Below are 15,468 nucleotides of genomic sequence, written 5' to 3' on the forward strand. Positions count from 1 at the left end.
TAAAAACAAACCTGAATTCTTGAGTTTAACCTCTGTCTGACAGGCTGTTAACAAGCAACAGTTATGTGGAGCAGTCACAAGTCATTCCTTCCATGCTGTAGAAGGCAGTCACTTTGACTTTGCTCCCTGTACGAAGTCAAACACTCCTGCATTTTTTTTATGTCACAGGGATTGTTAGATAGGAATAAAAACAGGCATTTGAACTCTCTCCTTGCTTATTTCTACTCATAGCCTAACGGACAGCAGATCCCAAAACAGTCTAAGAAATTGCATTTTGAGGTAAGACAGGAATACTCTTAGACATTGGAGAGATTTTTGTCTCAAAACCAATAATCTTGCAAATCGTTTTCCAGAAAACAACACAGTGAAATTAAAATAAAGTCTGCTGAGGAACTATCAGATCTCGATCCTTTAAAATACATTTTCATGTGAGTGAGGAACTGCTGTTAAATTTAAACAACTAGAACAGTTATTTGGCATCTTGGAGCTTTTCTTTTGGAACTAAAAAGCTTGTGGCTATAGGTTCTCCCCACTCCACAGTGTTCACTGCCGTTCACTGACAGAAGCAAACCAATTTTCAGTTAAATACAGAAAGGAAATGAGAATGGGGGAGGAAGTTACAACCGCAAAAATGTGAACCAATTTGTTCGTCCAACCATTTCTTCTCTGCAACATCTACACACCACAGGACAGATGTAATTTCAGCAACAGCACTGGCAGAACAATTCTAGGGCCAGGATTCCTGGTAAGATCCCTCACCATTTAGCAGCTGCAGATGGAATCAATGAACAAGAGCTGAAGCAAAATGAGCAACTGAGTGTGGGAACAACAGACTTCTAGACTTAACCCACTTTTATATCAGGTCTTCCTGTGAATTTAGTCAACCTTCTCTATATTAATTTGATTTTTTTCTGGTAAAGATTTTCAATAGCACTTATATGATTTAGGAGCACAAGTCCTATTACAACTCATGAGGATGTGAGCACTAGATCTCCAGGGTGCTTTTAAAAAAGTCTCACTCTACCTGTAAAATGGAAAAAGAATCATTACTTGTTGCCTTCTAACTACACAGATACAAGGACTAAAAGAAATATCCAGTACTGTCCCTGCATGAACTCCTCACTTTTCCAAGGCTCAAGAGGCTAATATAACCTTATCATGGCTTCAGGTCAAAAGATTGAGTCTAATGGACCAATGGAAGGAATTAATTTCAGAGCTCAGGACCTTTAATTGAGAGCAGATGGTGCCTAGTCCCTGTAAATTTAAAGTCTGGGGCCTGTTAACAGAAGTATCTAATCTCATTCTCTATTGCCATAAGCAGCCAGGAACCAGTAATATTGAGTTTACAAAACAATATAACAATCTCCTAGAACTCCACTGAAAGTAAACAAGCAGCAAAGACAGTTAATGAAAAAGATGTCAGATGTTCTCTGCAGCTGAAGTAGTTAAAGGAATGAGTGAAGCTTTTAAACAATTCTAAATGCGTCTCTTTATAGAACATACAGCAATCATACAATGAAGAATTTAGCAGCTTGAACAATTCTGGTTAACTCACATGGAAGGAGACTGAATGCTATCCATTTAACCAAATCATGGTGCTAGAGGCCATCCCTTTCAAAGTCATTTTCACCTAGATATCTCAGAAACTTTCAATATTCAAAAGAACTTCAAAGATTATAAATTACCGTGATACATTCAATATCCATCTTCAACAACAGGCAGAGAAGACAACTTGAACTTTCCCCAAGAAATAACTCTTGCCAAAATTGATCTTCGACTTCACTTTTCTGCTGTTTTCTACAAACTCCACAACTGACCAATACTGTTTTGTTTAGTGAAACCCACTACAAAAAGAAATTCATGTTTTGTACAGACACAAAGCAACCCAAATTCTTTAGCCTGTCTGCCACAGGTGCAGACTGAGACTCCATAGCATTTGTCATCAGCAATTACACAAGACATTTTATTTGTAACTATAAAAGATTTTAAAGAAGTATTACATTTAGAAAAACCCAGTGACTGAGGGGGAGGGGAATTAATCTTTTTCTCCAGCATACAGTAGGTCAGTGGCAGAGCATGTAACACCGGAATAAATTTCCTTTTCTTATGCTCATGACTGCACACAGACTTGCAATGGAAATGCTTTCATGTTTCTAGGTCATTTGAAGAAGAAACTGATCTTCAACCCTGTATGTTTAATCTCTAAGAAAACTACATGTATAAACCACAAAAATAAAACTATTCAAGAAAAGGTCTTGTAAGGATAGGCATATATATGCATACATAGTCTTATACACAACATTTATGCATCTATTTTACCACAAATTACAAAAAGTAATCATAATGTAGTCAAACGAAGAAATCAGCCTGTTGTCAGTCTTTACCCTGACATGGCCGGACCAGAGTTTCCATTATTTTCCATTTTTTTTTTAGGCTGTGATTACTGCACCAGGGGTGGAAACATTCACATTCTGTTTCAGACGTACCTACTCAGCAGCCACAGTACCCCAGGGAGGGATCTGGCAGTAGCAGCACAGCCCTGCCACAGCAGCTGCACAGAACCTTCAAACTCCTAAGAAAACTGTTATTTATTCTGGCCACTCTTATAGAAGATGAAGAGATACACTTATTAACCATTTGCATATTCAGAATTTAATCCATAATTAATTCATGTTGTTCCCCCTCCTCTGTCCTAACTTGATGCTGTGGGTTCAGAATTGTAAAATTAAGGAAAAAAAAAAATCTAAATACAATATTGATAAGTATTTTGCAAATTCCCATGTATTATATAGAAACTTGCACTAACTCACATGATCACAGCAGGTCTCAAGGCCCTTCCACTAAAGGGTTTCTAATGTGAAGGGATAAAAAGTAATATTGTTTTCCTTGGTTTCAGTGTGCCAAAACCACACTTTTCTATAAGTGAAAACAATAGATAACTAAACACAAACCCTACATAACTCAGGAAGGCAATGGTATATTGAATGAGAGAGGTAGTGGAATAAAAGTCAAACCCACAGCTTCTTAACAAGCATTTCTTTTCCTGAGATTTTAAACGTCACCTTCTTTCCACATTAAATAAAGAAAAAAACTTAAAATTTGCCAACAGAACAGGCAGCACACTATAGAGACCAAAGAAAAGTTCTGACCAGTTCAATCCACATATTAATACTTGTAAAGGGAATTAATTTTAAAATTTGACTTGAAACTCAAACTGAATTCTCCTCTGCGTCAAAGAAATAGAACTTTTTATCCAGAAAACAAAGTAAGTTTTTTACACAGATTTAAAGAGGAGTTAGCTTTAAAGAAGTATTTCTAGTCAATTCCAAAAGCCTTTCCAGTTTTTTGTAAAAAAACAAACCAAAACAAAAAGCCAACAAACATCATCTTGACAAATTTTCTTCAGCTATTATTTGACCAGCATACAAATGCTGTCACCTCTAATTATTTCAGATACTCTGACAATAGCACAGCCTATATTTACTTGAAAGTTGAAATCATTATTAGATTATTTCTCGATATGACAATATGTAATTATACAAGAAAATGCAATTAAAACCTTATTTCAAGTTAAAAGAAGACGAAACTTAGAAAACACTTTTAAAACAACTGAAAAAGTTTACTTATTATACAGAACTGGTATTATTTAAACTACATCTCAACGATTATAATTTGGTTTTGTGTAACGAATGTAGAAGTATATGTTTTATATATGTAATTGCACCACCTTCCTCCCATATCCTAACTCCACAGGAAATGAAGTGGTAGCTGAGAAACATGGTTTCAAATGACAACAAACCAAATAATCTCACAGCTTTGACAGATTTTCTTTTTTCTCCTTTTTATTCCAGTGGTAATTGCATCAATAAACCTGATTCAGCAAATCTGTTGCTCTCTAATTCATTAATTAAAACAATTTAATGCTACCACTGTGATTTTTCAAGGACATCAAAACCACATTCCAAATCAAAACAGCAGAGATCATCAGTTTATAGATGCGCAAAGCATGCTCTGCTTTTGTGGCAACCTCATAATTAAAACACAACTTTAATGAAAAAGAGCTGTTTTGTTCACGATTTGCTTCCCCAAGCACGTCCGAAGAAACATGTTTTGTTTAGGGGGACTGAAGAGCAGTATTTTTGTATCAAACTTAAAATGGGAAGGGGGACGCCTATGAAAAGTTAACCATTTCCAGTTAGAAAAAGCCCAAGATACTAATATGAAAATAAATTGCAAAGCAACATTTTTATAGCCTTCATTTTTTCAATACACGTCCTGCTCATTAATTTTTGGTTTGAATAGAACTATTGAGTCACAGAAAACAAACTGAGAAAGGAAGTAAAGAATTTCTTTGTCCATCTTCTCCCACAAATAAGGGCCAAACGGAATTATGCCAACATTTTAGAAATGTTTTGGAAAATATGTTAGATAATGAAATATTCACCTGGTCTTCAGCAATCTCTTTCACCAAGCTATCCTGGAATCACCACAGTTTGAGCCAGTTCATATTTTCTGCTATTTGCCATAGATGGCCTTTGTAACAGCAGCAGTATCTAGACAGACCATGCTAGGCACAACAGTCTGAATTCTTCCAATCTCTTTCTAGTGTTGTGTATTTAAAACTTCTGATCATTCCTGTTAACCTTTCTCTAGGCCTCCAGTTGGCTGGCATTTTCCTCAAAACATAGTCCCCAGACCAGTCACAGAGAGACAGTATTTCTATCTAAGTGCTGCTGAGTGAAGTAGTAGGATTATTTCAGTGGCACTGTACACAAAGACATGTTACAAGGTCATGAAAGAAATACTTATACACAACAGAAAACACTGTTGATAACCACTATGACCTTCAGCTGACGGCTACCCAGGCGGAATACAGAAATGTCTCCTTGACACACAGGAAGGGGGATAAGGAAGCCAAAGCTCAACCTCAGCTGAGAAGCCCTATCACAGCAGAGCTGTTAGGCACCAATTACATAAGCTGGGAATACACAAGTCCAGGGGACCACAGAGGAGGAATCCATAGGTGATGGCAAAGCTGACCAGTGCCACTGAAAGGCCACAGTGATTCCTTAAAAGGTCATGGCAATGGACGAAGGTTCCTCATGACTTCTTTGAAGATAATTTGTGTTCAAGAAGGGCAAGGAGTACATGGGGAAGCAGAGGCAGTCAGCCTTACCCCAAGTCTCCCACAGAAGAGTATGGAACAAATACTGCTGGAGTTATCCTTTATATACCTGGATAGACTTCTCAGAAAGGAAAGGGAATGAGAATGGCTAACATATATTTACCAAAGGCAAATCACACCCAAAACACATTACTGCTTTCTATGAACAGATAATTGTCTCAGCTGACAAAGAAGACCAGTACGTATTGCTTTCTTGACTTTAGCAAGGCTTTCAATGTGGTCTCCAATAGCATGTGGGTAGCTAAGCTGGAGGGAGATGAACTGGATGGGTGAGCTACAAAGTGCAGTTTGTGGGAAAAACTGGCTGTATGAAAAGGCTGAAAGAACAGTGTTTTGTAGTACAAAAATAAACTGTTGGCCAATATTAATGGCATTCCTCAGGGGCTAATACTGTTTTATGTCTGTACATTTAACATATTGAGAATGAGCAGGATGGAATGCGCCCTCAAGCAAGTTTGTGGATGACACCAAGCTGAAGAGAGTGATCCTGCAGGGTGGGATTGTTTTCAGAGGACTCAACAGGCTGAAAAAAGCCCTCATATGAATTCCAAAGGCAGAATAACCTCATCTAGCAGCACTAGCTGGGAGCACACTGGAAAGCAGCTTTGTCATGAAAGACCCGGGGAGGCAACATAGACAACAAGTTCACGAGTGTGCCCTTTCAACAATAAGGCCTACCCACATACTCGGTTGCATTCAGAAGAATGGAGCCAGCATACCCTGGGAAGTGATTAGTCTCTTTTATTCAGCATTTGAAGACCACATCTTGAGTATAATATTCACTCTGAGGTTTGCCAGTACTCACACAACATTGATAAACTGAAATGAATTCAGCTGAGATTGACCACCATGACTGAAGTGCTGAAGTACACAAAAGAAAAGGAACTCAAGCGAGACTGGAAAAGGTAAAAGATGGAAATCTAACTTTGATCTTCTACTACTCAAGGCAGTGGTCAACTCCAGCAAGGGAAACTCTGATTAGGGTGAAAAAATGAAAATCACAATGAAGTTGGTTAAGCACCAGAACAGTTGCCCAGAGATAATGTGGAATTTCTCTTGTAAATTTGAAAAACTCAACTGAACAAGGCCTTGAGCATTCTCACCTAAATTAATGTTAGTCCAGCTCTAAGCAGACGGTTGAACCACATGACCTCAAAAGGTCCCTTCTAAGCTGAATTATTTTATGATTCTGTAAAGGACTGTGATTCAGCCTCCTGCCTTTCTCACATTTGGGAAATTTAATTATTCTCACTTAAATGTAGATCTTTGTACTTGTATTTACTGAACTGCATTTTTTCATGTGGAATTATTTCTCCAGGTTTCACCCTGTCTTACAAAGTGCATGTGACTCTTTCCAGGTTACAATGTTCTATTTGCATTACCCAAGTCATTAAGAACATCTTACGTCACACTGTGTTAGAGTACTATTTGATTCAACTTGCCTGTTCACGAAATACCAATAATCACTATTTACAGTTTTTTCCAATAAGTTGTACATTTGTCTTGTAATAATGAACCTAGACCCTGTATCTCTATTTATGTCAGTAGTGAGGCAGTGTCAGAAGCCTTACTAATATCATAATAGGTATTATTGTTAGCATCTGCTCCTTTTTCCTTATCAAGGATTGGCTTACACTATCACTGAAGAAAATCATTACAGCTTGACAAGACTCATTTATTATTTATTGTTATAAAGCATAAACTTTTTTCTTTTTTTTTCTAGGATGTTTTCTGTCTAACTGATTAGGCAGTTTCCTTTTCCTTAGCTTTGCTCCTGAAGCTGGATTTTGCCTTCCAGAACCATATCCATCTCATCAATGATTTCTCAGACATGAGTCATAAAAAGCCCAGAGGCTGTAGACACTTTGTATATGCAGGACAAAGTTTCTTTATTTAAGTAACCTCTAATCCTTTATTTAAAGTATAAATGTTAGCTCCGTGATCAGTTACTCAGTTAGCAAATGCTGAAACAAAAACTAAAGAAAACATATCAGCAATATATTACTAGTCTTCCTTCACTATTAAGTAATAAATCAACTCCCTCTTCTCCCTTTTCTTAGCATTCATGTTTCTGTACAAGTCTTCACTTTTTTGCTGATTATGTCTCAGTTTAATTTGCATGCCTGGACCTCCCCAGCTGCAGCATTTTAAGCTCCTCCTCAGAAATTTGACTTTCCTTCCATTTTCTGCATGGTTCTTTCTTGAAATTCAGATCTCTGGATAAATCCTGAGCTACGACAGCTGGTCTTGAAATTCCTCTTTCACTACTCTATAACATTAGAAGGATAACTTTTAACAGGTAAGAGTGAATTCTCTGAAATTTTCTTCTTAGATTTTCTTTTCCTCACAGACCTCAGTTCTAATTTTACTGCTGTCAGCTCTTGTTAAGCCTGCAGCTCCTGCGCATCAGAAGATTTGGGTGAGTGTTTCCAAAGGCCCTCATCCTCTGGTTTGATGTTCTGTACCAGACTCCCACCCCCAGAACATCATTAAGATGGCCCTTTGGAATCTCATACCTTTTCTCAACAGAAAGGTCAGTGACACTCAGTGGATCTCTGAAATCCAGGAGATCCCGAAAGGTTACTGTAAAAAGGTCAGCCCAGCTGTTCCCTCTTTGGCTACCACTAGCCAAAGGAATTCTCAACATGACTTTCAGTTGTATTAACAGTGAATGCTAAAGAAAATTTATTGAAATATATCCGCGGAACTACAATCATAACATTACACAATGTGAAAATCAGTGTAACTACCGAAAATTTGTGAAAGTATTTCAGAAAACAGGGATTACTACTTTTACTTATGGATTTCCGTTCTGTGTGTCTATAACCAAAGAAAAATTTGTATGCTTTTTAGATATTAAATAATATTTCAGAGCTGACTTCTGTCAACAATAAAACAGACTAATTTCCTGGTTAAGAAATTTCTTTGGCAGCAAAGCAGGATTTAAGAGATAGTGGCATGCTTAATGAGGGGTAGATAATTGCTAGATGGGATACTGTGGAAAAGAGCGAAGAAGCTGTAAATGGTGGTATGGAAGTAAGATGAATATTAATTCATCAGCTATGTGGCTGGCTTTGATCAGCAGGCTGAGCATTTGGCTAGCAGGTTCCAAGCAGCTATACTGAATAGTAGAGCTCATCTACAGTGAGTTTTGTCTTAGCATAAAGAAGGATGTTAAACAGGTGAAAATGTTTAACACTACTTCCTGAATGATGTGCATTATTTAAGAATGCAAAGTTCAAGTATGTGTTATAGATGTACTGGGTTAGAGAGAACAGATTTAAAATGTCTTGACAAGGATCTTACCAATGTTTTCTTGGTTTTCAGAGATCTGAATGCCAGTAAATTCACCATTCTGGAAGGACAAGAGAGTATTAGGTTCACAAGAATGCTATCTTCAGAAACTGAAGTTGGAGAGGAAACAAGCAGATGCTCACACAGCTGATAGTGGTATTTTTTCTTCTAAGAAATCCTCAGCAGTGAACATGCTACCATCAATCTCTACTTTTCCGTATCTGCAAAATGGGTCCAAGCTTCAAATTACTTCTCTAACCAATTCAGAATGAATCCTGAGCCCACAATTTATTACTCCTCTCTCCCATTCTTCTTTTTATTTTGCTACATCCTGAACACTTCTGGTCTTATAACAAACCCCCACCAGTGCAAAACTTTAACTAATTAAGAAAATAAAACCCCACATGGTAGTGCCCTCAGAACTACTTTCTGTACTCACAGCTAGTCTTTGTGGCTGTGGGCAGAGTCAACGATATGGCACGCATCTATCCTGAGTGCTCAACAGTTTTTTTCAGAAGCACTGTCAATACTGCTTTCAAAGGAACAGAAGGTGACAAAGACTTGCTTAAATCTTAAATGAGTGACTTCCCTGTCAATCATTGCCATAGCCTGAATTTCAGACCATCACAAAAAACATACAAAACTGGATCTATAACTTTACAACAAATAAATAACTAACTTAATAAGGAGCTGGACTTCAGGAATAACTTGCTCAAGTAAATTTCATGTTTTGTTTATTAGCTTTCTGGTGTCTCATTAAGTCAGGGATTGCAGTTTAATGGATTTAAAAACAATTTAAACAAAGTAGTAGATTCTGCCATACCATATATTGACCCTTCAAGCAAAGGGGCCATTTGAAGCCTAACTACAACTTCTACCTATTACTCTGCTGGAATATTTATCAAGTTTAAAAGACAAGCTTTAGTAATCTTACAACAGCTTAACATCATAAAGTTACTGGCAGGCATATAAAAGATGGACTGCTTGTATTTCAAAGCCACTACTCCTAGAACAATTACCAACATAAATTTCTCAAAGCATCATTTATGAAATAACTTGAAAAGGGAATGGAGAAGAAAGCCTGAAGAAGCACATGCATGCTCAATGTAGTCCAATTGATACATCATATTGTATGTGATACTGGTAGGTTGCCCAGATTAACAGATGCAAGTCCTCCTTCAGGGAGGCTGACATGACAAATCTCTCAGAATATGATGCCAAGAGTCATATACGGAACTTGAATGAGCTCAAAGAAAAATATTTCTCTTCAGAATGATTTACTGAGCAGTAACCTAAAACTTTGATGTGAGAATACATCCATAAACCTTATTTTTGATAGAGTTCTGATGCTTTCTAAAAGAGAAGGAAAAAACAATAAATCAATTTGCTGGCATCCATGTTATGCTATTAATATATTAAACATTTTGCAAGCTAAGCATGTGCAGTGTTATTTGTTTAAAGAAACTTTGAATCCTGTCAATATTACTCAAAAATTCAGGTTGCTTTTGTAGGGTCTTAGAAAGACAATATTGAGACCTCAACAAATAAAACTTAATATCCTTAACAAACTATTTCCACTTATTCATTTTCATTATGAAACAGAAGCTTGAATTTTACCTTCCTGAGGATATGCAATCCACATCTATTTCAGAAGAGCAAATATACACAATGGTTACAAGGAAGGAAAGGAAATAGTGTTTTGATCCTAAGCTACTCTTCTTGCCTAAGTGTCAAGAGAGAAAACCCCAAGTACATTCAACAAATGGTTAATCATGTAGTTTATCTGTAGGATAAATCACAGTTCTCCTCATCATAAATAGTCCCATTAACTCCAATAAGGTCTGCATATGGTAACGGACTGTTTAAACAGTGAATAGTTTTACTGGGTGAACAGTGGGATTGCTCAAGAACTGAAGCTTTTAGGTAAGGAAAGTACGATCTGTTGTGTTTTGCTCATCATAACCTGTTGCTTCTTATCTGTGTTATGGAGGTAAACGCTCCATAGAAATGTTTTTACCTGTAAAACAGTTCCATCAAAATTCAGTCAGGAATCTTTCATACACACAAAGCAGGATGTAGTAGGAGGATTTGTCATAACTTTAATTTGTTTTCAAAGCCTTATCAGATTTTTTCAGATTTTAACAGTACACTGGCACAGCTATTAACTTCTGGCCACAAATTAACAAAACTCACACCTGCAATGTGGTCCTTTGATTAGAGCACCTGTGCCTGCCAGGATGATACATCTTCACTGACTTTAAATTATATTTTCTGTTCTACTGTGAGCATTTAACACACTGAGTTCCAACTACGTGTATAAGATATTTCTCAGCCAAATCTTCCATATTCGGTGGAAACAAAAATTCAGAGAAAAATACCAAAGAAGATAAAGCTTTTCACCATTTCTGTATCATCTCCACTGAAATGGAGACCCATGACATGGTCTGAATTATATGTTTCATAACCCCATGGGACTCTCAAGCCATCAAAATTTCATTAGCCTCACAGCAGTCCCACTACCTCCTTAAGTCAGACTGCTGGCCTCCCTTATCAATAAATAAATCAACTGTAACCCTTTTTAGTGACTAAGCTCTTGGGTGAAGTTGTATCAAACATCAGACGTTCCTTGCATAAATTTAACCAGTGCAGAATAATGTCTTTGCCAACATATTCACATTCTTTTCACACATGAAAAAAAATAAACTAACTTTAAGCTCATGGAGGAAGTTTTGGCATATTGTAATCAGGATTTTGTTTTTTTAAAAACCGCAAATGTAGGGTTTATTAAAAAGTACAGCAAACCTATTGTACTTCTAAAGAAGTCACCTCTGGTAATTTGAAGGTACAACTCTAATGAAATCATGCATGTGTGTGTATATATAAATATGTATTTTCAAAATCATTAACCTAGGGGTTTAGGAAAAGACTCAAGGGAATGTTTTAGCATAGACCTCTCAAAAGGAAAAATCACAGGGCTGCTCAGCAATTTATTCTAGATTGCTTTGCAACTGAAATATCAAGAGTCATCCAACAGAAACTCCATCGTCAAAAGGAGATTGGCAAGTATTCCTGCCCCCTTTCAAAACAACCTCCAACTCAAAACAAGTTTTCCAAGCACGAAACAAGACACCTGTGAACATGGAGTATTTAAGTCCAAAAAAAAGGAGGATCCCATCTAAGACAGCCATCTTGAATAGGCATCTTCAGTTAGAACCAGACACCAGTGAAAAAGACAATTATGAATTATACCAAAATAAAGCTTTGGTTTTGTTTTCTTGAACTAAAGTTAAAATAATAAATAGGTAAAACTAAACATTATTGCTTGTAGTTTAAAATAAAACTGTCTTTTTTTTTTAAAATACATACACACATAAACACTGCTGTTTCCCACAATGTGTTACTGCTACTGCCAGAGGATAAAATAAAATTGCTCTGACATTTGTACAGCTATGTAGACAGGTTTAATAAATTAATAAAATGACATGTAGACATGCAGGCAATAGCCATCTCTAACTTTTATTTTTACTCATTTTTCCTTATTCCTCTTTTGAATTTGTCATATAGAAAGTCATGAAGTTAACAGAACAATCACTCTAATTCCAGTAAAGCTGACAATCTTCTGCAAATAAAAAGAAGTTAAAGATAAAATGTCTTATAATATTTGTGCATTTAGCATTTAACACCGCATTAGGTTCATACCTCAAGTGGAAGAAAAAATTTTTTTAAAAGCTTTAAAAAATGAACCAACTGTATTAACCTCTGTTCATACAAAAACTAAGCCTTAATATACAATAGTCATAGCCCACATTTTACAAAGCTGCTGTTTAGGGTTGTTGAGTTGTTTTTTTTTCAGATTTTAATTGCACAGTAATCCAGTCCCCCAGGTACATCAAAGGCCACATGTCCCTCTTCACCACAATTCCAATTGCTCTCATCAGCTACGAGTTTAAAGCACAATCAAATTTGGTTTTGAACAAATGAGCCTTGTTAATAAGCCATTCTTTGTGTTCATTCATCCATTCCAAGATTCTGCAACTTCTCCAAGATGTTTTGAAGAAGAGCTTACAATGAAACTGTTGATTGAAAGCTGGCCTTGGGGATCAACTTTATCACCACTTACTTAGCTGTTCCCCAAAGGGTAACAGGTGACATGGCCTGAGATAAAACAGAGCTAATCTTTTCTCTGATAAACTCTTTCAAATAGCTAAAACACTGCACCCAAAGCTTACACTAGTTAAGACTAATACTGAATATTGACTTTGTTGGGGGGGAGGGAGAAGGGAAGAGTGGGTTAAAAAAAATAAAATTCAAGGCCATTCCTTTACTGATTTTAAATTATCGAGTGTCAACCAAAACAGCAAATAAAACATTGATTTACATATGGGCATATGCATAAAAACTTACCATTTTCACTGTCAGACTTGTTTTCATGTTCGGTATCAGTCAGAGTGAGGGCTGAGTTGGAACGGCTCGAGAGACAGGAACTGCGCCCTGATTTGACCCCCCTGCCCCAAAGTCTCATGGCATGCTCTGGAGACATCACTCCTTCATTTTCAGTATCAGCATCTGACCCTGCACTGATAGAGTAACCTCTGTGGGGGAGCCCCATTTCCGCACAAAATGCCAGTCCTCGACGAGTTGCTGGTTCACAAACTCCTAACTGCCTTAGGGTAAAATTCTGTCCTGATTAGGGGAAAAAAAGATAACAAAAAGTGAGATTTGTTTAAAATGTATTTTAAAAAGAACCTAAACCTAAATCTCTTCATGTGTATAATTATTTCAGGTGTCATACAAGGTGTTTTGTCAAAATTCTGCACATATTACAATCAAGTGGATTCTTTTGTCTCCAGCTCTCTGTAGTGCCCCTTTCATTCATACTACCTTGGCACTGTTTCGTCAATACTTAAACACATCAAAAGTGCTCCTGAGTAGGCAAGAAACGTAACAGAACTGCAAACTAAGAAAAGCCAATTCAGCACATGAAAGGATTAAAAGTCAAACTTTTTCCTTTTTTTTTTTTTCCCATCCTTCAGGATTATCTTTTTGTGTGTGTGCATCCTGGTTATTGGCCAAAGCAATAGGTTGTTTTCCCTATGCAGATGTCCCCTAATGTGGCAATTGAAAAACTGAATTCCAAACCAAACTCACTTGGTCTTTACTGGATCTCTCTGCCCTACTTTAACACACAAATACAAACAAACAGAACAAGGACTACAGTAAAGATGTTATTTTTTTGTGTCTCTATTTTGAGAAACATTTTAGGCTTTTACTGCTGAAGCAGAGTCTGTGCATTTTAAACAGATTTTTAGCCTCTGTTTTGGGGCAGAGCAAGAGACATAAGTGAATCCCCAATGATTGTATTAATAAATTAGGAGCAATAGACTCATGACACTTCAATAACTTAAAGTGTCTAAATTATGCGACACTCAAAAATGACTGCCTTTTTAATGGCTGTGCCTTCATCCTACTTTTATGTCCATAGATTTAAAACATTTTATGATATACAGATACTTGGCAAGTTCATTTGCATGCTTGTACCCATAATGCTTTTCCACCCTAGCCCACAATTATTTCATAGCTCTGGGAACAAATGAGAACACACATTCAATTTTTGAATCTGACAGGCGTCCTAATGTCACCAAAATTAGTCATTTAACATAAAAATATGTAAGATAATTAAAGCTTATAATACAGCAAGGACAGAATCCTGCAAGTCAGAAACAGAATTGCAGAAATGTGAATACAGAAGTGTAAATAATTACTGAAATACTAGGAATTAATGCCCTGGTCATTGACTTTTTTAAGTGAGGTAGTTAATTATTTTATTGCTGCAGTCACCGTAAGTTTCTTCACAGTCACAATTATAAATGAATTCTGACAATAACTTTAATGAATAATGAAAATTGGTTACTACAATTAGGTACAAATCAAACTGCATTTATTATCCAGCTGTGAATAAATATTTAAATGAAAATACAGCTGTGGAGGTAAATATAAAAGGAATAAGCATACCTGTGACTACATCTTAACAGTGTGAACGCTGTAAGAACAGCAGACTACCATGTACACTGATAGTGTCTTATAAATTTTTAAAGCTATGTCAATTCCCAGGTTTTGAAAGAGTCGAAACTAATCAGAGAAGCACAGGCCAAACAAACCGCCCAGTGGTAATAGGGTCAGAGCTGGAAATAGTGAAGTGTCTACAATGCTTATTATTTTGCATTTTGGTAACTATATGCTAAGGGTGACAGTCTAGAACACTGGTTTTATGCATTTAGTACATTATTACACGAATCTACATTTTCAAACAGTCTCTTAAAGTCAGAACCAAATATAGGAGACGCCCATGTGTGCATATATATGTATACAGGTGTACCTACACACATGAAGCGGCTAACGTGTATACACAGTTGCACATGCAGCATCTTATTGATTCTAAGAACAGGGTTTTGGGAAGCAAAATGGAAAGGAAGAGGTATTTTTGACAGAAGAGAAGGTTACTTGAGTCAGTAACAAAGCTACTGCTTTGACTTCAATGCTACAAGATGTTATGCCTATGGTCCCAGTAACCTCATGGTGCTGAGGTCTGGAGGCAAGGAAGGATGTGGACAGACACAGATGCTGCCTCTTGAGACACAATTAGAGCAGCTGCAGCAGGTGACCATTGCAACCTGCAGCTCCTTTGCCAGCCTGTACACCACACAGCCCCATGCTCCCCACACAGCAAAAAGTATCTCTTTGCACTCAGACAGTTACTCAGGGAGACATCTGTGCAGAGACATCAATTTGAAGAGACTATTTATTCCCTTCCCCCCCACCATGTTTTTTTCCTTTTAAGCAAACTGTTTAGGAGAAACTACTTCAGGCACTATATAACAACATCCTCCATGATCACTTTTTCCAGGAGACTTGTCTCAGGCACAACGTACCATCTACCATCTATTAATAGACGATTTATTTGTTTAACTAAGTCTACAAAAGCCTACATC

General features: G+C 36.9%; 1 protein-coding gene across 3 annotated transcripts in view; it reads right to left on the reverse strand.

The window, feature by feature from the left end:
* The window catches only part of TENM3 (teneurin transmembrane protein 3), an 830,895-nt gene that overhangs the window by 291,334 nt on the left and 524,093 nt on the right, over window positions 1-15,468 (reverse strand). For 2 of the 3 annotated variants that reach the window (XM_057420267.1, XM_057420268.1), the window contains one exon: window positions 12,884-13,162. In XM_057420267.1, coding sequence (XP_057276250.1) covers window positions 12,884-13,162 — 279 coding nt within the window. Of the gene's footprint in view, window positions 1-8,491; window positions 8,541-12,883; window positions 13,163-15,468 lie in introns of those variants that run through there. The other variant, XM_057420269.1, reaches the window with a different exon arrangement.

This window comes from Pezoporus wallicus, unplaced genomic scaffold (assembly GCF_028554395.1).
Source record: "Pezoporus wallicus isolate ANWC-B61680 ecotype Strahan unplaced genomic scaffold, APGP_CSIRO_Pwel_v1 contig_5552, whole genome shotgun sequence".
In the NCBI taxonomy this organism is placed as follows: Eukaryota; Metazoa; Chordata; class Aves; order Psittaciformes; family Psittacidae; genus Pezoporus; species Pezoporus wallicus.